Genomic DNA, 24,770 nt, shown 5'->3' with positions numbered 1-24,770 from the left:
AACAACAGATGTCATGTGACCAGATGAACAATAGATGTCATGTGACCAGATGAACAATAGATGTCATGTGACCAGATGAACAACAGATGTCATGTGACCAGATGAACAATAGATGTCATGTGACCAGATGAACAATAGATGTCATGTGACCAGATGAACAATAGATGTCATGTGACCAGATGAACAATAGATGTCATGTGACCAGATGAACAATAGATGTCATGTGACCAGATGAACAATAGATGTCATGTGACCAGATGAACAATAGATGTCATGTGACCAGATGAACAATAGATGTCATGTGACCAGATGAACAATAGATGTCATGTGACCAGATGAACAATAGATGTCATGTGACCAGATGAACAATAGATGTCATGTGACCAGATGAACAATAGATGTCATGTGACCAGATGATCAATAGATGTCATGAGACCAGATGAACAATAGATGTCATGAGACCAGATGAACAATAGATGTCATGAGACCAGATGATCAATAGATGTCATGTGACCAGATGAACAATAGATGTCATGTGACCAGATGAACAATAGATGTCATGTGACCAGATGAACAATAGATGTCATGAGAATGATCAATAGATGTCATGTGACCAGATGAACAATAGATGTCATGTGACCAGATGAACAATAGATGTCATGTGACCAGATGAACAATAGATGTCATGTGACCAGATGAACAATAGATGTCATGTGACCAGATGAACAATAGATGTCATGTGACCAGATGAACAATAGATGTCATGTGACCAGATGAACAATAGATGTCATGAGACCAGATGAACAATAGATGTCATGTGACCAGATGAACAATAGATGTCATGTGACCAGATGAACAATAGATGTCATGTGACCAGATGAACAATAGATGTCATGTGACCAGATGAACAATAGATGTCATGTGACCAGATGAACAATAGATGTCATGTGACCAGATGAACAATAGATGTCATGTGACCAGATGAACAATAGATGTCATGTGACCAGATGAACAATAGATGTCATGTGACCAGATGAACAATAGATGTCATGTGACCAGATGAACAATAGATGTCATGTGACCAGATGAACAATAGATGTCATGTGACCAGATGAACAATAGATGTCATGTGACCAGATGAACAATAGATGTCATGTGACCAGATGAACAATAGATGTCATGTGACCAGATGAACAATAGATGTCATGTGACCAGATGAACAATAGATGTCATGTGACCAGATGAACAACAGATGTCATGTGACCAGATGAACAACAGATGTCATGTGACCAGATGAACAATAGATGTCATGTGACCAGATGAACAATAGATGTCATGTGACCAGATGAACAATAGATGTCATGTGACCAGATGATCAATAGATGTCATGTGACCAGATGAACAATAGATGTCATGTGACCAGATGAACAATAGATGTCATGTGACCAGATGAACAATAGATGTCATGTGACCAGATGATCAATAGATGTCATGAGACCAGATGAACAATAGATGTCATGTGACCAGATGAACAATAGATGTCATGTGACCAGATGAACAATAGATGTCATGTGACCAGATGAACAATAGATGTCATGTGACCAGATGAACAATAGATGTCATGTGACCAGATGAACAATAGATGTCATGTGACCAGATGAACAATAGATGTCATGTGACCAGATGAACAATAGATGTCATGTGACCAGATGAACAATAGATGTCATGTGACCAGATGATCAATAGATGTCATGTGACCAGATGAACAATAGATGTCATGTGACCAGATGAACAACAGATGTCATGTGACCAGATGAACAACAGATGTCATGTGACCAGATGAACAATAGATGTCATGTGACCAGATGAACAATAGATGTCATGTGACTAGATGAAAAATAGATGTCATGAGACCAGATGATCAATAGATGTCATGTGACCAGATGAACAACAGATGTCATGAGACCAGATGATCAATAGATGTCATGAGACCAGATGATCAATAGATGTCATGAGACCAGATGATCAATAGATGTCATGTGACCAGATGAACAATAGATGTCATGTGACCAGATGAACAATAGATGTCATGAGACTACATGAACAATAGATGTCATGAGACCAGATGAACAATAGATGTCATGTGACCAGATGAACAATAGATGTCATGTGACCAGATGAACAATAGATGTCATGTGACCAGATGAACAATAGATGTCATGTGACCAGATGAACAACAGATGTCATGAGACCAGATGATCAATAGATGTCATGAGACCAGATGAACAATAGATGTCATGTGACCAGATGAACAATAGATGTCATGTGACCAGATGAACAATAGATGTCATGTGACTAGATGAACAATAGATGTCATGTGACTAGATGAACAATAGATGTCATGAGACCAGATGAACAATAGATGTCATGTGACCAGATGAACAATAGATGTCATGTGACCAGATGAACAATAGATGTCATGTGACCAGATGAACAATAGATGTCATGTGACCAGATGAACAATAGATGTCATGTGACCAGATGAACAACAGATGTCATGTGACCAGATGATCAATAGATGTCATGAGACCAGATGAACAATAGATGTCATGTGACCAGATGAACAATAGATGTCATGTGACCAGATGAACAATAGATGTCATGTGACTAGATGAACAATAGATGTCATGAGACCAGATGAACAATAGATGTCATGTGACCAGATGAACAATAGATGTCATGTGACCAGATGAACAATAGATGTCATGTGACCAGATGAACAATAGATGTCATGTGACCAGATGAACAATAGATGTCATGTTCAGATGAACAATAGATGTCATGTGACCAGATGAACAATAGATGTCATGACCAGATGAACAATAGATGTCATGACCAGATGATCAATAGATGTCATGTGACCAGATGAACAATAGATGTCATGTGACCAGATGAACAATAGATGTCATGTGACCAGATGAACAATAGATGTCATGCACAGATGAACAATAGATGTGAGACCAGATGAACAATAGATGCATGTGACCAGATGAACAATAGATGTCATGTGACCAGATGAACAATAGATGTCATGTGACCAGATGAACAATAGATGTCATGTGACCAGATGAACAATAGATGTCATGAGACCAGATGAACAATAGATGTCATGTGACCAGATGAACAATAGATGTCATGTGACCAGATGAACAATAGATGTCATGTGACCAGATGAACAATAGATGTCATGTGACCAGATGAACAATAGATGTCATGTGACCAGATGAACAATAGATGTCATGTGACAGATGAACAATAGATGTCATGTGACCAGATGAACAATAGATGTCATGTGACCAGATGAACAATAGATGTCATGTGACCAGATGAACAATAGATGTCATGTGACCAGATGAACAATAGATGTCATGTGACCAGATGAACAATAGATGTCATGTGACCAGATGAACAATAGATGTCATGTGACCAGATGAACAATAGATGTCATGTGACCAGATGAACAATAGATGTCATGAGACCAGATGAACAATAGATGTCATGTGACCAGATGAACAATAGATGTCATGTGACCAGATGAACAATAGATGTCATGTGACTAGATGAACAATAGATGTCATGTGACCAGATGAACAATAGATGTCATGTGACCAGATGAACAATAGATGTCATGTGACCAGATGAACAATAGATGTCATGTGACCAGATGAACAATAGATGTCATGTGACCAGATGAACAATAGATGTCATGTGACCAGATGAACAATAGATGTCATGTGACCAGATGAACAATAGATGTCATGTGACCAGATGAACAATAGATGTCATGTGACCAGATGAACAATAGATGTCATGTGACCAGATGAACAATAGATGTCATGTGACCAGATGAACAATAGATGTCATGTGACCAGATGAACAATAGATGTCATGAGACCAGATGAACAATAGATGTCATGTGACCAGATGAACAATAGATGTCATGAGACCAGATGATCAATAGATGTCATGTGACCAGATGAACAATAGATGTCATGAGACCAGATGAACAATAGATGTCATGTGACCAGATGAACAATAGATGTCATGTGACCAGATGAACAATAGATGTCATGTGACCAGATGATCAATAGATGTCATGTGACCAGATGAACAATAGATGTCATGTGACCAGATGAACAATAGATGTCATGTGACCAGATGAACAATAGATGTCATGAGACCAGATGAACAATAGATGTCATGTGACTAGATGAACAATAGATGTCATGTGACCAGATGAACAATAGATGTCATGTGACTAGATGAACAATAGATGTCATGTGACCAGATGAACAATAGATGTCATGTGACCAGATGAACAATAGATGTCATGAGACCAGATGAACAATAGATGTCATGTGACCAGATGAACAATAGATGTCATGTGACTAGATGAACAATAGATGTCATGTGACCAGATGAACAATAGATGTCATGTGACCAGATGAACAATAGATGTCATGTGACCAGATGAACAATAGATGTCATGTGACCAGATGAATAATAGATGTCATGTGACCAGATGATCAATAGATGTCATGTGACCAGATGAACAATAGATGTCATGTGACCAGATGAACAATAGATGTCATGTGACCAGATGAACAATAGATGTCATGTGACCAGATGAACAATAGATGTCATGTGACCAGATGAACAATAGATGTCATGTGACCAGATGAACAATAGATGTCATGTGACCAGATGAACAATAGATGTCATGTGACCAGATGAACAATAGATGTCATGTGACCAGATGAACAATAGATGTCATGTGACCAGATGAACAATAGATGTCATGTGACCAGATGAACAATAGATGTCATGTGACCAGATGAACAATAGATGTCATGTGACCAGATGAACAATAGATGTCATGTGACCAGATGAACAACAGATGTCATGTGACCAGATGAACAATAGATGTCATGTGACCAGATGAACAATAGATGTCATGTGACCAGATGAACAATAGATGTCATGTGACCAGATGAACAACAGATGTCATGTGACCAGATGAACAATAGATGTCATGTGACCAGATGAACAATAGATGTCATGTGACCAGATGAACAATAGATGTCATGTGACCAGATGAACAATAGATGTCATGTGACCAGATGAACAATAGATGTCATGTGACCAGATAAACAATAGATGTCATGTGACCAGATGAACAATAGATGTCATGTGACCAGATGAACAATAGATGTCATGTGACCAGATGAACAATAGATGTCATGTGACCAGATGAACAATAGATGTCATGTGACCAGATGAACAATAGATGTCATGTGACCAGATGAACAATAGATGTCATGTGACCAGATGAACAATAGATGTCATGTGACCAGATGAACAATAGATGTCATGTGACCAGATGAACAATAGATGTCATGAGAGGAATACACCGAGGAGTGTTGAGCTTCAGGCCTTTTGGAAGTTTGTCTGCTAACAGACCACACAGATGAGTCAGCAGTTATTGTCGAAGAGTCAGCAGTTACTCTAGAAGCTCCAGTCATCATTGCTTTCAGCGATGATGGAATTTATTGGGAACATCTAAAATATCTATTATTTCCAATCACTTTATAACTGCGGTTCACTATCATAACAAAGTAAAGTTTATTTATTTTGCACTTATCACAGACTAAGTGTCGCAAAGTGCTGTACTGTAGTCAATTACAACAGGTTGGCAATAACGGCGTATCTAGAAGCGAGTTTACCTGTTGCCGGCCTGCCCTGACAAGAAAAATCAAGCAACCACCACAAGGTCACCTGGCTTCAAGTCACAGTTGGTGTTGAGCACGGCAGAGTAGAACACCGACATCAACATGTGGATATCTTGATGCTGAGGGATGTTTGTTTGACATTTCAAAATGATGAGTTATATTTTTTAAAGCAGCTATTTATTGAGTTTGACCTTTTGTCTCCTGCTAATGGGGGAACATTTAGTTCAACACACCTGATTGAAATTTGAGTTTTATGTTTTTGGCAGAATATATAGTTTATTGTAATAATTTCTACATGAATTGTTGTTCAGTTTTTGGGGATTTGAAGCAGGAAGAGACCTGGTGACTCCGGTAGCATCAGATATGTGATGAGTGGTAGAAGGCCAGTTTGGAGAGGCTGGTGCAGAGAGGTGTACGGCCTTTTATTGTGTGTGTGTATATATATATATATAGTGCATCAATTAGAAAAGGAATACATAATTACAATATGATGTAGACGGAGGGGATGTTGGCGTGGGCTCATCCAGTGGAGTGTCATGATGCAGACATGTACGCCATCAGAACACACGGAACAATGTTTGACATGAAGTTCAAATGTGTTAAGAGCCTCAGCAACAAAGACTGATGGGAAGTGTTCTGAAAGGTCATCAAACTGTCCCAGAGGTCACCAAAACAAGTCTCTCAATGGGTCTCAGAGAAACACTTCTATCAGTGTGCATATCATCAGGGAGACGGTTGACATTTTAGAACGTAGTTACAACCGACTGGTGCCAGAGGCTCCACTCTGGTGAACCCTGAGGGACCCCCTCACGCCCCCTAGGAGATGGATCGCCATTGACGACGGCGTCAGAAAAATGAAGGATTCGGGTGGTATTTATCTCCTGCTCTTCCCTCACGAGATGAGAGGTTTGTCTAATAATCTAGTGATTGTTTTTTATTAAAACAGCTTTAAAGACCAAATTAAAATATTTGAATCCATAAATAATTCCATATCCTCTGATGTCATGTGTTTTAAGTTACATCTTCAATACTGAGGATGAAGACCCATGTGGTCCTCTTTGTGTACCTTTTTTACGTCTCCCTGAATTGTGGGTAATTCCTTTGGGAAACATCTGCATCCAATGCTGGGACTTGTAGGTTGTTTCAGAAGGTCTCGAACCTCCCTGATGGGGAGGGTCGAGCCATAATAATACGTTTTGACCCGCCCCCGTTTGCTCATAGGACGAGCCCCAGTTGTCGCACGTCCATGGTAACAAGACATGGCAACGCTAACTCCGGAGCAGAGGAGGCTTCATTCGGCTGAAGCTGATCCCGAGTTCGATGTCCCGAAGGGCTCTGAAGGTTCTGGTCCAGGTCCGGTTCCAAGCGGTGAGCTGCTGCCCCCATGTTCGGTATTTCTTCTGTCAGTATCTCTCTGTCTGGCTGATATAGCATTGGGTTTATTAAATGGGATCATTGTTTAAAATCCATTTTCATGAATCTTCATGAAACATGAAGATCATTTAGAAGACACGTTTGTTTGTTTTGCTGCAGTTATAGTGAAATAAATACATGGAACTATATATATATATATGATTTAATTAATAAAATAATGAATAAACATACCAATATGTAACTATATGACTATAAATGAAACATTGAACATTTTCTGTCTCAATTGAATCACATTTAATTCGCATGACAATGAACCATGACATTACATGATCAATATCACATGTTTAGTTTCATGTAACTTGGCCCTGAAAACCTTCATACACAACAACACATAGAAACACGGTAAGGATGTTTACTGTCATTGTAAAACCATACAGTATGAAGTTCATGACAGCAGTAACAGGTAAAAACATGTCTAAAAACATTAAGACGGGACATTCTACTGTAAACCAAGACATTTAAACACAAGGTGACGCATTGTTCTCGTAGTGCGATGTGTTACAACTCCAAACAAGCCCAACCTGAATCCAGAGGGAAGACATTTGAATAAAGAGAGAACGCTAGCAGATGGCCTTCAGCTCCACCTGGATCCCTCTGTGGTCCACATGGGACCCTGGTCATCCCCCATGACCCTGCTCTGCTCTCAGGTCTCCTGTCCTGGAGTCCACCTGCCAGCCAAGGAGGACCTGACCCTCATGGTGAGCTTCATGGGCCGGAGCGCTCAGTCCCAACGGCTCCCCGCCGTCTTCCCTCTGCTCCTCCACGAGAACATGACCTTTGAAAAGGTAGGTCGACCATAACAGTTGGAGATCACTGTTGGAGCAAAAGTTAGATATTAATATTTAGTTATTTTATTGACAAGCACTATTGTATAATCATTCAGGTTGTTTGCTTGTCTAGGTTAGATATTCCTATATATTAGAATAGGTTTTTCTTGTGATCGTTTTTAGTTTAGTTTAATTCATTGTCGTTGTTGTTGTTGTTGTTGTTTAGATATATTTAGTCTTTTGATTGTTCATTTGTTTGCTAATTGGGTAACGCTGGGGTTATATGCAGGAGTAGGCAGGTACAGGACCAGCATGCACCTGGGTTTAGGAGTAGGCAGGTACAGGACCAGCATGCACCTGGGTTATATGTAGGAGTAGGCAGGTACAGGACCAGCATGCACCTGGGTTATATGTAGGAGTAGGCAGGTACAGGACCAGCATGCACCTGGGTAGGCCTGTGGTTTTTACCAGCATGAGGAGTTCCTTTGTTCTTTTGTTTGTTTGGTTTTATTTAAATAAATGATCAGAATAACAGAATCCTGAATGGACATTACTGTATTCAAAGCCTTTGATTTATGTTTGTTTTGGATTTATTGGACAATGGCCACTATAGTTAGCCGTACGTAATACCATGACTGAACCTGACTGCATTGGAGCGTACCAATAATAACTCCAGTGGATAGAGAACTGGAATATCGTTTGTAAAATAGGGAAAGCTACAGAATAGAATTTAAAAAACAACATGAACATTGATTTTGTCTAGATTTTCAGGCAGGCGGTTGACCCTGGAGACATCGCTGTCATGCTTCAGTGTAAGTTCATGAATATTTCGTAAACAGCTTTTCTGTCTGTGTAGCAGATATAAATATGATCCCATCTCAGATTGATATCTTTATCAATGTATGACCTCTGCTTCTGAAGAGCTCAGCCTCAGCTTCTGACCCCTTTCCTCCCCAGATGAGACGGTCACCATTGAACTGCTGCAACTGGTTCCTCCAGGTGAGCTTATTGCTCTCTATATTCATATTATAAATATAGCGACATATAGCGCTGCAGACTTTATAACCCAACGAGCCCGGGGGGAACAGGAAGTAGCGGAGCTGTGTTTGTGTTTGCAGCGCCGCTCCCTCTGGCCTGCTTCGAAGAAGACGCTCGGCGATTCTTATTCCCAGAACCCAAACTGGTCCCGTCCTCCTCCGGAGTGGACCGAGAGGTTCTGATGACCCGAGCGCCTCACTTTCCAGTAGGTCCAACCCTCTGACTCTCATCGTGCTGTCTATTCATGACATTCAATTCATTTTGTTTTATATAGCCCAATATCACAAATTATAAATTATCCTCAGAGGGCTTTACAATCTGAACACATAGACATCCCTGACCTTTGAGAAGAGGAGATGGGTGCTCAGTGTATCCTAGAGATAGGTGCTCAGTGTATCCTAGAGGAGAGGTGCTCAGTGTATCCTAGAGGAGGTAGGTGCTCAGTGTATCCTAGAGGAGACAGGTCCTCAGTGTATCCTAGAGGAGGTAGGTGCTCAGTGTATCCTAGAGGAGAGAGGTGCTCAGTGTATCCTAGAGGAGATAGGTGCTCAGTGTATCCTAGAGGAGAGAGGTGCTCAGTGTATCCTAGAGGAGAGAGGTGCTCAGTGTATCCTAGAGGAGATAAGTGCTCAGTGTATCCTAGAGGAGATAGGTGCTCAGTGTATCCTAGAGGAGAGAGGTGCTCACTGTATCCTAGAGGAGATAGGTGCTCAGTGTGTCCTAGAGGAGATAGGTGCTCAGTGTATCCTAGAGGAGAGAGGTGCTCAGTGTATCCTAGAGGAGAGAGGTGCTCAGTGTATCCTAGAGGAGAGAGATGCTCAGTGTATCCTGGAGAAGATAGCTGCTCAGTGTGTCCTAGAGGAGATAGGTGCTCAGTGTGTCCTAGAGGAGATAGCTGCTCAGTGTGTCCTAGAGGAGATAGGTGCTCAGTGTGTCCTAGAGGAGATAGCTGCTCAGTGTGTCCTAGAGGAGATAGGTGCTCAGTGTGTCCTAGAGGAGATAGCTGCTCAGTGTGTCCTAGAGGAGATAGGTGCTCAGTGTATCCTAGAGGAGATAGGTGCTCAGTGTATCCTAGAGGAGATAGGTGTTCAGTGTATCCTAGAGGAGAGAGGTGCTCAGTGTATCCTAGAGGAGATAGGTGCTCAGTGCATCCTAAACGTCCCCCAGCAGCCTATAAGCCTATAGCAGCATATCAAGGGGCTCAGGCCTGTGGCTTGAAGGTACTATGTGGAGCCTGTTCCCATGGAAGCATCACCAGCACATTGTTCATTTCCTTGGCCTCAGTCGCGGGAACATATACGTGTGATGTTTGCAGTTATATGTAATTATGGCACACACACATTTCTTCTCCGCTTCTTCTTTTGCAGGGTATCGCTCCACGGTTGGAGTTTTCCACCAAGACGACCATCATGGAGTGCTCAGCTGATGAGGAGATCCACATTCACCCCAACATCCTCATGGTAGAGACTCCTCCATGGCTCAGCATTTATGAGGAGACATTACCTGAACCAGATCATATTTCTGTAAGGAGCAGACTGCTACACGTCATCCTGGTGTTCTGGGTTTCTATGAGAACATGTTTAATAATAATAATCATTTATTTTATAATAATAATCATTTTTCATGTTTACCGGCTTTAATGTTGAAAAACTAGTTGGTTAGTTCAGAGCTGTCCGTCTGAAACGCTCCGTCTCTTTAAGAGTCCTCTGCTCTGATTGGCTTGCGAGAAAGATATGTTGCACCTTTGCAAAGGTAGTCCTAAAGGTGTGGCTCTCCAGATCTCCAGCTTTAGTGGCACTGAAAGAGCAAAAATACTAATATGAATAACCACTATCCAGGGTCTGGAGCTGGGTTCACCTGGACAGGGTTCACCTGGACATGGTTCATCTAGACAGGGTTCACCTGGACAGGGTTCATCTAGACAGGGTTCATCTGGACAGGGTTCATCTAGACAGGGTTCACCTAGACAGGGTTCATCTAGACAGGGTTCATCTAGACAGGGTTCACCTGGACAGGGTTCATCTAGACAGGGTTCACCTGGACAGGGTTCATCTAGACAGGGTTCATCTAGACAGGGTTCACCTAGACAGGGTTCATCTAGACAGGGTTCATCTAGACAGGGTTCATCTGGACAGGGTTCACCTAGACAGGGTTCACCTGGACAGGGTTCATCTAGACAGGGTTCACCTAGACAGGGTTCACCTGGACAGGGTTCATCTAGACAGGGTTCATCTAGACAGGGTTCATCTGGACAGGGTTCATCTAGACAGGGTTCACCTGGACAGGGTTCACCTGGACAGGGTTCACCTGGACAGGGTTCACCTGGACAGGGTTCATCTAGACAGGGTTCATCTAGACAGGGTTCATCTAGACAGGGTTCATCTAGACAGGGTTCATCTAGACAGGGTTCACCTGGACAGGGTTCATCTAGACAGGGTTCACCTAGACAGGGTTCATCTAGACAGGGTTCACCTGGACAGGGTTCATCTAGACAGGGTTCACCTGGACAGGGTTCATCTAGACAGGGTTCACCTAGACAAGGTTCATCTAGACAGGGTTCACCTAGACAGGGTTCACTTGGACAGGGTTCATCTAGACAGGGTTCACCTAGACAGGGTTCATCTAGACAGGGTTCACCTAGACAGGGTTCACCTAGACAGGGTTCATCTAGACAGGGTTCACCTGGACAGGGTTCACCTAGACAGGGTTCACTTGGACAGGGTTCATCTAGACAGGGTTCACTTGGACAGGGTTCATCTAGACAGGGTTCATCTAGACAGGGTTCATCTAGACAGGGTTCATCTAGACAGGGTTCATCTAGACAGGGTTCACCTGGACAGGGTTCATCTAGACAGGGTTCACCTAGACAGGGTTCACCTAGACAGGGTTCATCTAGACAGGGTTCACCTAGACAGGGTTCACCTGGACAGGGTTCACTTGGACAGGGTTCATCTAGACAGGGTTCACCTAGACAGGGTTCACCTAGACAGGGTTCACCTAGACAGGGTTCACCTAGACAGGGTTCATCTAGACAGGGTTCACCTAGACAGGGTTCACTTGGACAGGGTTCATCTAGACAGGGTTCACCTGGACAGGGTTCACCTAGACAGGGTTCACTTGGACAGGGTTCATCTAGACAGGGTTCACTTGGACAGGGTTCATCTAGACAGGGTTCATCTAGACAGGGTTCACCTAGACAGGGTTCACCTAGACAGGGTTCACTTGGACAGGGTTCATCTAGACAGGGTTCACCTGGACAGGGTTCACCTAGACAGGGTTCACCTAGACAGGGTTCATCTAGACAGGGTTCACCTGGACAGGGTTCATCTAGACAGGGTTCATCTAGACAGGGTTCACCTGGACAGGGTTCACCTAGACAGGGTTCATCTAGACAGGGTTCATCTAGACAGGGTTCATCTAGACAGGGTTCACCTGGACAGGGTTCACCTGGACAGGGTTCACCTAGACAGGGTTCATCTAGACAGGGTTCACCTAGACAGGGTTCACCTGGACAGGGTTCACCTAGACAGGGTTCATCTAGACAGGGTTCACCTAGACAGGGTTCATCTAGACAGGGTTCACCTAGACAGGGTTCACCTAGACAGGGTTCATCTAGACAGGGTTCACCTAGACAGGGTTCACTTGGACAGGGTTCATCTAGACAGGGTTCACCTGGACAGGGTTCATCTAGACAGGGTTCATCTAGACAGGGTTCACCTAGACAGGGTTCACTTGGACAGGGTTCATCTAGACAGGGTTCACCTGGACAGGGTTCACCTAGACAGGGTTCATCTAGACAGGGTTCATCTAGACAGGGTTCACCTGGACAGGGTTCATCTAGACAGGGTTCACCTAGACAGGGTTCATCTAGACAGGGTTCACCTGGACAGGGTTCATCTAGACAGGGTTCATCTAGACAGGGTTCATCTAGACAGGGTTCACCTGGACAGGGTTCATCTAGACAGGGTTCATCTAGACAGGGTTCGCCTAGACAGGGTTCACCTAGACAGGGTTCACTTGGACAGGGTTCATCTAGACAGGGTTCACCTGGACAGGGTTCATCTAGACAGGGTTCATCTAGACAGGGTTCATCTAGACAGGGTTCACCTAGACAGGGTTCACCTAGACAGGGTTCATCTAGACAGGGTTCACCTAGACAGGGTTCATCTAGACAGGGTTCACCTAGACAGGGTTCATCTAGACAGGGTTCACCTAGACAGGGTTCACCTAGACAGGGTTCATCTAGACAGGGTTCATCTAGACAGGGTTCACCTAGACAGGGTTCACCTGGACAGGGTTCACCTAGACAGGATTCACCTAGACAGGGTTCACCTAGACAGGGTTCATCTAGACAGGGTTCACCTGGACAGGGTTCACCTAGACAGGGTTCATCTAGACAGGGTTCATCTAGACAGGGTTCATCTAGACAGGGTTCACCTAGACAGGGTTCATCTAGACAGGGTTCACCTGGACAGGGTTCATCTAGACAGGGTTCAGCTGGACAGGGTTCATCTAGACAGGGTTCACCTAGACAGGGTTCACCTAGACAGGGTTCATCTAGACAGGGTTCATCTAGACAGGGTTCACCTGGACAGGGTTCATCTAGACAGGGTTCATCTAGACAGGGTTCACTTGGACAGGGTTCATCTAGACAGGGTTCATCTAGACAGGGTTCATCTAGACAGGGTTCATCTAGACAGGGTTCACTTGGACAGGGTTCATCTAGACAGGGTTCACCTGGACAGGGTTCATCTAGACAGGGTTCATCTAGACAGGGTTCATCTAGACAGGGTTCACCTGGACAGGGTTCATCTAGACAGGGTTCACCTAGACAGGGTTCACCTGGACAGGGTTCACCTAGACAGGGTTCACTTGGACAGGGTTCATCTAGACAGGGTTCACCTGGACAGGGTTCATCTAGACAGGGTTCATCTAGACAGGGTTCATCTAGACAGGGTTCACCTAGACAGGGTTCACCTGGACAGGGTTCACCTAGACAGGGTTCATCTAGACAGGGTTCACCTAGACAGGGTTCATCTAGACAGGGTTCACCTGGACAGGGTTCACCTAGACAGGGTTCATCTAGACAGGGTTCATCTAGACAGGGTTCATCTAGACAGGGTTCACCTGGACAGGGTTCATCTAGACAGGGTTCACCTGGACAGGGTTCATCTAGACAGGGTTCATCTAGACAGGGTTCACCTGGACAGGGTTCACCTAGACAGGGTTCACCTGGACAGGGTTCATCTGGACAGGGGTTCATCTAGACAGGGTTCACCTGGACAGGGTTCATCTAGACAGGGTTCACTGGACAGGGTTCATCTAGACAGGGTTCACCTGGACAGGGTTCATCTAGACAGGGTTCACCTAGACAGGGTTCATCTAGACAGGGTTCACCTGGACAGGGTTCATCTAGACAGGGTTCACCTGGACAGGGTTCATCTAGACAGGGTTCATCTAGACAGGGTTCACCTAGACCAGGGTTCATCTAGACAGGGTTCACCTGACAGGGTTCATCTAGACAGGGTTCACCTGGACAGGGTTCATCTAGACAGGGTTCACCTGGACAGGGTTCATCTAGACAGGGTTCACCTAGACAGGGTTCACCTAGACAGGGTTCATCTAGATAGGGTTCACCTAGACAGGGTCCATCTAGACAGGGTTCATTCACTAGACAGGGTTCACCTAGACAGGGTTCACCTAGACAGGGTTCATCTAGACAGGGTTCACCTAGACAGGGTTCATCAGGGTTCACTAGACAGGGTTCACCTAGACAGGGTTCATCTAGACAGGGTTCACCTAGACAGGGTTCACCTGGACAGGGTTCACCTAGACAGGGTTCACCTGACAGGGTTCATCTAGACAGGGTTCACTAGACAGGGTTCACCTAGACAGGGTTTTCACCTGACAGGGTTCATCTAGACAGGGTTCATCTAGACAGGGTTCATCTAGACAGGTTCACCTAGACAGGGTTCACCTGGACAGGGTTCACCTAGACAGGGTTCACCTAGACAGGGTTCATCTAGACAGGGTTCACCTAGACAGGGTTCATCTAGACAGGGTTCATCTGGACAGGGTTCATCTAGACAGGGTTCACCTGGACAGGGTTCATCTAGACAGGGTTCACTGGACAGGGTTCATCTAGACAGGGTTCACCTGGACAGGGTTCACTGACAGGGTTCATCTAGACAGGGTTCACCTGGACAGGGTTCATCTAGACAGGGTTCATCTAGACAGGGTTCATCTAGACAGGGTTCACCTAGACAGGGTTCACCTGGACAGGGTTCACCTAGACAGGGTTCATCTAGACAGGGTTCACCTAGACAGGGTTCATCTAGACAGGGTTCACCTAGACAGGGTTCATCTAGACAGGGTTCACCTAGACAGGGTTCACCTAGACAGGGTTCACCTAGACAGGGTTCATCTAGACAGGGTTCATCTAGACAGGGTTCACCTAGACAGGGTTCATCTAGACAGGGTTCACCTAGACAGGGTTCACCTAGACAGGGTTCATCTAGACAGGGTTCACCTAGACAGGGTTCACCTAGACAGGGTTCATCTAGACAGGGTTCATCTAGACAGGGTTCATCTAGACAGGGTTCACCTAGACAGGGTTCATCTAGACAGGGTTCACCTGGACAGGGTTCATCTAGACAGGGTTCACCTGGACAGGGTTCATCTAGACAGGGTTCATCTAGACAGGGTTCACTGACAGGGTTCACCTAGACAGGGTTCACTTGGACAGGGTTCACCTGGACAGGGTTCATCTAGACAGGGTTCACTTGGACAGGGTTCATCTAGACAGGGTTCACCTGGACAGGGTTCATCTAGACAGGGTTCACCTAGACAGGGTTCACTTGGACAGGGTTCATCTAGACAGGGTTCACCTGGACAGGGTTCACCTAGACAGGGTTCACCTGGACAGGGTTCACCTAGACAGGGTTCACCTAGACAGGGTTCACCTAGACAGGGTTCATCTAGACAGGGTTCATCTAGACAGGGTTCACCTAGACAGGGTTCACTTGGACAGGGTTCACCTGGACAGGGTTCATCTAGACAGGGTTCATCTAGACAGGGTTCACCTAGACAGGGTTCATCTAGACAGGGTTCATCTAGACAGGGTTCATCTAGACAGGGTTCACCTAGACAGGGTTCACCTGGACAGGGTTCACCTAGACGGTTCATCTAGACAGGGTTCATCTAGACAGGGTTCACCAGAGGGTTCATCTAGACAGGGTTCACCTGGACAGGGTTCATCTAGACAGGGTTCATCTAGACAGGGTTCACCTAGACAGGGTTCATCTAGACAGGGTTCACCTGGACAGGGTTCATCTAGACAGGGTTCACCTGGACAGGGTTCATCTAGACAGGGTTCATCTAGACAGGGTTCACTGGACAGGGTTCATCTAGACAGGGTTCACCTGGACAGGGTTCACTAGACAGGGTTCATCTAGACAGGGTTCACCTGGACAGGGTTCATCTAGACAGGGTTCATCTAGACAGGGTTCACCTAGACAGGGTTCACCTGGACAGGGTTCATCTAGACAGGGTTCACCTGGACAGGGTTCATCTAGACAGGGTTCATCTAGACAGGGTTCATCTAGACAGGGTTCACCTGGACAGGGTTCATCTAGACAGGGTTCACCTAGACAGGGTTCACCTGGACAGGGTTCATCTAGACAGGGTTCATCTAGACAGGGTTCATCTAGACAGGGTTCACCTAGACAGGGTTCACCTAGACAGGGTTCACCTAGACAGGGTTCATCTAGACAGGGTTCACCTAGACAGGGTTCATCTAGACAGGGTTCATCTAGACAGGGTTCACCTAGACAGGGTTCATCTAGACAGGGTTCACCTAGACAGGGTTCACCTGGACAGGGTTCATCTAGACAGGGTTCACCTGGACAGGGTTCATCTAGACAGGGTTCATCTAGACAGGGTTCATCTAGACAGGGTTCATCTAGACAGGGTTCACCTGGACAGGGTTCATCTAGACAGGGTTCACCTAGACAGGGTTCATCTAGACAGGGTTCATCTGGACAGGGTTCATCTAGACAGGGTTCATCTAGACAGGGTTCATCTAGACAGGGTTCATCTAGACAGGGTTCATCTAGACAGGGTTCACCTAGACAGGGTTCATCTAGACAGGGTTCACCTAGACAGGGTTCATCTAGACAGGGTTCACCTGGACAGGGTTCATCTAGACAGGGTTCATCTAGACAGGGTTCACCTAGACAGGGTTCATCTAGACAGGGTTCACCTAGACAGGGTTCATCTAGACAGGGTTCACCTGGACAGGGTTCATCTAGACAGGGTTCACCTAGACAGGGTTCATCTAGACAGGGTTCATCTAGACAGGGTTCACCTAGACAGGGTTCACCTAGACAGGGTTCATCTAGACAGGGTTCATCTAGACAGGGTTCATCTAGACAGGGTTCACCTGACAGGGTTCATCTAGACAGGGTTCACCTGACAGGGTTCAAGACAGCGTTCATCTAGACAGGGTTCATCTAGACAGGGTTCACCTAGACAGGGTTCATCTAGACAGGGTTCACCTAGACAGGGTTCACCTGGACAGGGTTCACCTAGACAGGGTTCACCTAGACAGGGTTCATCTAGACAGGGTTCATCTAGACAGGGTTCACTTGGACAGGGTTCATCTAGACAGGGTTCACCTGGACAGGGTTCACCTAGACAGGGTTCACCTGGACAGGGTTCACCTAGACAGGGTTCATCTAGACAGGGTTCACCTGGACAGGGTTCATCTAGACAGGGTTCATCTAGACAGGGTTCACCTGGACAGGGTTCATCTAGACAGGGTTCACCTAGACAGGGTTCATCTAGACAGGGTTCACCTGGACAGGGTTCATCTAGACAGGGTTCATCTAGACAGGGTTCATCTAGACAGGGTTCACCTGGACAGGGTTCATCTAGACAGGGTTCACCTGGACAGGGTTCATCTAGACAGGGTTCACCTAGACAGGGTTCACTTGGACAGGGTTCATCTAGACAGGGTTCACCTGGACAGGGTTCATCTAGACAGGGTTCATCTAGACAGGGTTCATCTAGACAGGGTTCATCTGGACAGGGTTCACCTAGACAGGGTTCATCTAGACAGGGTTCACCTAGACAGGGTTCATCTAGACAGGGTTCACTTGGACAGGGTTCATCTAGACAGGGTTCACCTAGACAGGGTTCATCTAGACAGGGTTCACCTAGACAGGGTTCATCTAGACAGGGTTCACCTAGACAGGGTTCATCTAGACAGGGTTCATCTAGACAGGGTTCACCTGGACAGGGTTCACCTAGACAGGGTTCACCTAGACAGGGTTCACCTAGACAGGGTTCACCTAGACAGGGTTCATCTAGACAGGGTTCACCTAGACAGGGTTCACCTGGACAGGGTTCATCTAGACAGGGTTCATCTAGACAGGGTTCATCTAGACAGGGTTCACCTGGACAGGGTTCATCTAGACAGGGTTCACCTAGACAGGGTTCACCTGGACAGGGTTCACCTAGACAGGGTTCACCTGGACAGGGTTCATCTAGACAGGGTTCATCTAGACAGGGTTCACCTAGACAGGGTTCACCTAGACAGGGTTCACCTGGACAGGGTTCATCTAGACAGGGTTCATCTAGACAGGGTTCACCTGGACAGGGTTCATCTAGACAGGGTTCACCACAGGGTTCATCTAGACAGGGTTCACCTGGACAGGGTTCATCTAGACAGGGTTCATCTAGACAGGGTTCACTTGGACAGGGTTCATCTAGACAGGGTTCACCTGGACAGGGTTCATCTAGACAGGGTTCACCTAGACAGGGTTCACTTGGACAGGGTTCATCTAGACAGGGTTCACCTGGACAGGGTTCATCTAGACAGGGTTCATCTAGACAGGGTTCATCTAGACAGGGTTCACCTAGACAGGGTTCACCTGGACAGGGTTCACCTAGACAGGGTTCACCTAGACAGGGTTCACCTAGACAGGGTTCATCTAGACAGGGTTCACCTAGACAGGGTTCATCTAGACAGGGTTCACCTAGACAGGGTTCACCTGGACAGGGTTCACCTAGACAGGGTTCACCTGGACAGGGTTCACCTAGACAGGGTTCATCTAGACAGGGTTCATCTAGACAGGGTTCATCTAGACAGGGTTCACCTGGACAGGGTTCATCTAGACAGGGTTCACCTGGACAGGGTTCATCTAGACAGGGTTCATCTAGACAGGGTTCATCTAGACAGGGTTCATCTAGACAGGGTTCACCTAGACAGGGTTCACCTGGACAGGGTTCATCTAGACAGGGTTCACCTAGACAGGGTTCATCTAGACAGGGTTCATCTAGACAGGGTTCATCTAGACAGGGTTCATCTAGACAGGGTTCACCTGGACAGGGTTCATCTAGACAGGGTTCACCTAGACAGGGTTCATCTAGACAGGGTTCATCTAGACAGGGTTCACCTGGACAGGGTTCATCTAGACAGGGTTCATCTAGACAGGGTTCACCTGGACAGGGTTCATCTAGACAGGGTTCACCTGGACAGGGTTCATCTAGACAGGGTTCACCTAGACAGGGTTCATCTAGACAGGGTTCATCTAGACAGGGTTCATCTAGACAGGGTTCACCTGGACAGGGTTCATCTAGACAGGGTTCATCTAGACAGGGTTCACCTAGACAGGGTTCATCTAGACAGGGTTCACCTAGACAGGGTTCATCTAGACAGGGTTCATCTAGACAGGGTTCACCTAGACAGGGTTCACCTGGACAGGGTTCACCTAGACAGGGTTCATCTAGACAGGGTTCATCTAGACAGGGTTCACCTAGACAGGGTTCATCTAGACAGGGTTCATCTAGACAGGGTTCACCTGACAGGGTTCATCTAGACAGGGTTCATCTAGACAGGGTTCACCTGGACAGGGTTCATCTAGACAGGGTTCACCTGGACAGGGTTCATCTAGACAGGGTTCATCTGGACAGGGTTCATCTAGACAGGGTTCATCTAGACAGGGTTCACCTGGACAGGGTTCATCTAGACAGGGTTCACCTAGACAGGGTTCATCTAGACAGGGTTCACCTGGACAGGGTTCACCTAGACAGGGTTCACCTGGACAGGGTTCATCTAGACAGGGTTCACCTAGACAGGGTTCACCTGGACAGGGTTCACCTAGACAGGGTTCACCTAGACAGGGTTCATCTAGACAGGGTTCACCTAGACAGGGTTCACCTGACAGGGTTCATCTAGACAGGGTTCACCTAGACAGGGTTCATCTAGACAGGGTTCATCTAGACAGGGTTCATCTAGACAGGGTTCATCTAGACAGGGTTCACCTAGACAGGGTTCACTTGACAGGGTTCATCTAGACAGGGTTCACCTGGACAGGGTTCATCTAGACAGGGTTCACCTAGACAGGGTTCATCTAGACAGGGTTCATCTAGACAGGGTTCACCTAGACAGGGTTCATCTAGACAGGGTTCACCTAGACAGGGTTCATCTAGACAGGGTTCATCTAGACAGGGTTCACCTAGACAGGGTTCATCTAGACAGGGTTCACTTGGACAGGGTTCACCTGACAGGGTTCATCTAGACAGGGTTCACCTGGACAGGGTTCATCTAGACAGGGTTCACCTAGACAGGGTTCATCTAGACAGGGTTCACCTAGACAGGGTTCATCTAGACAGGGTTCACCTGGACAGGGTTCACCTAGACAGGGTTCACCTGGACAGGGTTCATCTAGACAGGGTTCACCTGGACAGGGTTCATCTGACAGGGTTCACCTAGACAGGGTTCATCTAGACAGGGTTCATCTAGACAGGGTTCACCTAGACAGGGTTCACTAGACAGGGTTCACCTAGACAGGGTTCACTAGACAGGGTTCACCTAGACAGGGTTCATCTAGACAGGGTTCATCTAGACAGGGTTCATCTAGACAGGGTTCACTAGACAGGGTTCACCTGGACAGGGTTCATCTAGACAGGGTTCATCTAGACAGGGTTCACTAGACAGGGTTCATCTAGACAGGGTTCACCTGGACAGGGTTCATCTAGACAGGGTTCACCTAGACAGGGTTCACTTGGACAGGGTTCATCTAGACAGGGTTCACCTGGACAGGGTTCATCTAGACAGGGTTCACCTAGACAGGGTTCCTAGACAGGGTTCATCTAGACAGGGTTCATCTAGACAGGGTTCATCTAGACAGGGTTCACCTAGACAGGGTTCATCTAGACAGGGTTCATCTAGACAGGGTTCACCTGGACAGGGTTCATCTAGACAGGGTTCACCTGGACAGGGTTCATCTAGACAGGGTTCACCTGGACAGGGTTCATCTAGACAGGGTTCATCTAGACAGGGTTCACCTGGACAGGGTTCACCTAGACAGGGTTCATCTAGACAGGGTTCACCTGGACAGGGTTCATCTAGACAGGGTTCATCTAGACAGGGTTCACCTAGACAGGGTTCATCTAGACAGGGTTCACCTGGACAGGGTTCATCTAGACAGGGTTCATCTAGACAGGGTTCATCTAGACAGGGTTCACCTGGACAGGGTTCATCTAGACAGGGTTCACCTAGACAGGGTTCACCTGGACAGGGTTCATCTAGACAGGGTTCACCTGGACAGGGTTCATCTAGACAGGGTTCACCTGGACAGGGTTCATCTAGACAGGGTTCACCTGGACAGGGTTCATCTAGACAGGGTTCATCTAGACAGGGTTCACCTGGACAGGGTTCATCTAGACAGGGTTCACCTAGACAGGGTTCATCTAGACAGGGTTCATCTAGACAGGGTTCACCTAGACAGGGTTCATCTAGACAGGGTTCACCTAGACTGGGTTCACCTAGACAGGGTTCATCTAGACAGGGTTCACCTAGACAGGGTTCATCTAGACAGGGTTCACCTAGACAGGGTTCACCTAGACAGGGTTCATCTAGACAGGGTTCATCTAGACAGGGTTCACCTAGACAGGGTTCATCTAGACAGGGTTCACTGACAGGTTCATCTAGACAGGGTTCATCTAGACAGGGTTCATCTAGACAGGGTTCACCTGGACAGGGTTCATCTAGACAGGGTTCATCTAGACAGGGTTCACCTAGACAGGGTTCACCTAGACAGGGTTCACTTGGACAGGGTTCATCTAGACAGGGTTCACCTGGACAGGGTTCATCTAGACAGGGTTCATCTAGACAGGGTTCACTTGGACAGGGTTCATCTAGACAGGGTTCACCTGGACAGGGTTCATCTAGACAGGGTTCATCTAGACAGGGTTCATCTAGACAGGGTTCATCTAGACAGGGTTCATCTAGACAGGGTTCATCTAGACAGGGTTCACCTAGACAGGGTTCACCTGGACAGGGTTCACCTGGACAGGGTTCACCTAGACAGGGTTCATCTAGACAGGGTTCATCTAGACAGGGTTCACCTGGACAGGGTTCATCTAGACAGGGTTCACCTAGACAGGGTTCATCTAGACAGGGTTCATCTAGACAGGGTTCACCTGGACAGGGTTCATCTAGACAGGGTTCATCTAGACAGGGTTCACCTAGACAGGGTTCATCTAGACAGGGTTCACCTAGACAGGGTTCATCTAGACAGGGTTCACCTGGACAGGGTTCATCTAGACAGGGTTCACCTGGACAGGGACAGGGTTCATCTAGACAGGGTTCACTGGACAGGGTTCATCTAGACAGGGTTCATCTAGACAGGGTTCACCTAGACAGGGTTCATCTAGACAGGGTTCACCTAGACAGGGTTCATCTAGACAGGGTTCATCTAGACAGGGTTCACCTGGACAGGGTTCACCTGGACAGGGTTCATCTAGACAGGGTTCACCTGGACAGGGTTCATCTAGACAGGGTTCATCTAGACAGGGTTCATCTAGACAGGGTTCACCTAGACAGGGTTCACTAGACAGGGTTCATCTAGACAGGGTTCATCTAGACAGGGTTCACCTGGACAGGGTTCATCTAGACAGGGTTCACCTGGACAGGGTTCATCTAGACAGGGTTCACCTGGACAGGGTTCATCTAGACAGGGTTCATCTAGACAGGGTTCACCTGGACAGGGTTCATCTAGACAGGGTTCACTTGGACAGGGTTCATCTAGACAGGGTTCATCTAGACAGGGTTCATCTAGACAGGGTTCATCTAGACAGGGTTCACCTGGACAGGGTTCATCTAGACAGGGTTCACCTGACAGGGTTCATCTAGAGAGGGTTCACTGAGTCAGGGATCATCTAGACAGGGTTCACCTGGACAGGGTTCATCTAGACAGGGTTCACCTAGACAGGGTTCATCTGACAGGGTTCACCTGGACAGGGTTCATCTAGACAGGGTTCACCTAGACAGGGTTCACCTGGACAGGGTTCATCTAGACAGGGTTCACTAGACAGGGTTCATCTAGACAGGGTTCACTAGACAGGGTTCATCTGGACAGGGTTCATCTAGACAGGGTTCACCTAGACAGGGTTCATCTAGACAGGGTTCACCTAGACAGGGTTCATCTGGACAGGGTTCATCTAGACAGGGTTCATCTAGACAGGGTTCATCTAGACAGGGTTCACCTAGACAGGGTTCATCTAGACAGGGTTCATCTAGACAGGGTTCACCTGGACAGGGTTCATCTAGACAGGGTTCACCTGGACAGGGTTCATCTAGACAGGGTTCACCTGGACAGGGTTCATCTAGACAGGGTTCATCTAGACAGGGTTCACCTGGACAGGGTTCATCTAGACAGGGTTCATCTAGACAGGGTTCACCTGGACAGGGTTCATCTAGACAGGGTTCACCTAGACAGGGTTCATCTGGACAGGGTTCACCTAGACAGGGTTCACTAGACAGGGTTCATCTAGACAGGGTTCATCTAGACAGGGTTCACCTGGACAGGGTTCATCTAGACAGGGTTCACCTGGACAGGGTTCATCTAGACAGGGTTCACCTAGACAGGGTTCATCTGACAGGGTTCATCTAGACAGGGTTCACCTAGACAGGGTTCATCTAGACAGGGTTCACCTAGACAGGGTTCATCTAGACAGGGTTCACCTAGACAGGGTTCATCTAGACAGGGTTCATCTAGACAGGGTTCACCTAGACAGGGTTCATCTAGACAGGGTTCACGTAGACAGGGTTCATCTAGACAGGGTTCACTTGGACAGGGTTCATCTAGACAGGGTTCATCTAGACAGGGTTCCCTAGACAGGGTTCACCTGGACAGGGTTCATCTAGACAGGATGCACCTGGACAGGGTTCATCTAGACAGGGTTCATCTAGACAGGGACAGGGTTCATCTAGACAGGGTTCACTAGACAGGGTTCATCTAGACAGGGTTCATCTAGACAGGGTTCACCTGGACAGGGTTCATCTAGACAGGGTTCATCTAGACAGGGTTCATCTAGACAGGGTTCACCTAGACAGGGTTCACCTGGACAGGGTTCATCTAGACAGGGTTCACCTGGACAGGGTTCATCTAGACAGGGTTCATCTAGACAGGGTTCATCTAGACAGGGTTCATCTAGACAGGGTTCACCTGGACAGGGTTCATCTAGACAGGGTTCACCTGGACAGGGTTCATCTAGACAGGGTTCATCTAGACAGGGTTCATCTAGACAGGGTTCATCTAGACAGGGTTCACCTGGACAGGGTTCATCTAGACAGGGTTCACCTAGACAGGGTTCATCTAGACAGGGTTCATCTAGACAGGGTTCACCTAGACAGGGTTCATCTAGACAGGGTTCATCTAGACAGGGTTCACCT

The 24,770-nt window shown here is 46.7% G+C and overlaps 1 protein-coding gene across 1 annotated transcript in view; it reads left to right on the top strand.

The window, feature by feature from the left end:
- The first annotated feature begins 7,037 nt into the window (after window positions 1–7,037).
- Window positions 7,038–24,770, top strand: part of spata6l (spermatogenesis associated 6-like) — a 38,878-nt gene continuing 21,145 nt past the window's right edge. The window contains exons 1-6 of the mRNA XM_056442918.1: window positions 7,038–7,157; window positions 7,871–8,008; window positions 8,754–8,802; window positions 8,948–8,989; window positions 9,109–9,233; window positions 10,396–10,488. Of these exons, the coding sequence (XP_056298893.1) occupies window positions 7,110–7,157; window positions 7,871–8,008; window positions 8,754–8,802; window positions 8,948–8,989; window positions 9,109–9,233; window positions 10,396–10,488 (495 nt within the window). The 5' untranslated portion in view covers window positions 7,038–7,109. The remainder of the gene's footprint in view (window positions 7,158–7,870; window positions 8,009–8,753; window positions 8,803–8,947; window positions 8,990–9,108; window positions 9,234–10,395; window positions 10,489–24,770) is intronic.

This window comes from Pseudoliparis swirei, chromosome 21, assembly GCF_029220125.1.
Source record: "Pseudoliparis swirei isolate HS2019 ecotype Mariana Trench chromosome 21, NWPU_hadal_v1, whole genome shotgun sequence".
NCBI lineage: Eukaryota > Metazoa > Chordata > Actinopteri > Perciformes > Liparidae > Pseudoliparis > Pseudoliparis swirei.
This window is presented reverse-complemented; position numbering and strand designations above follow the sequence as displayed.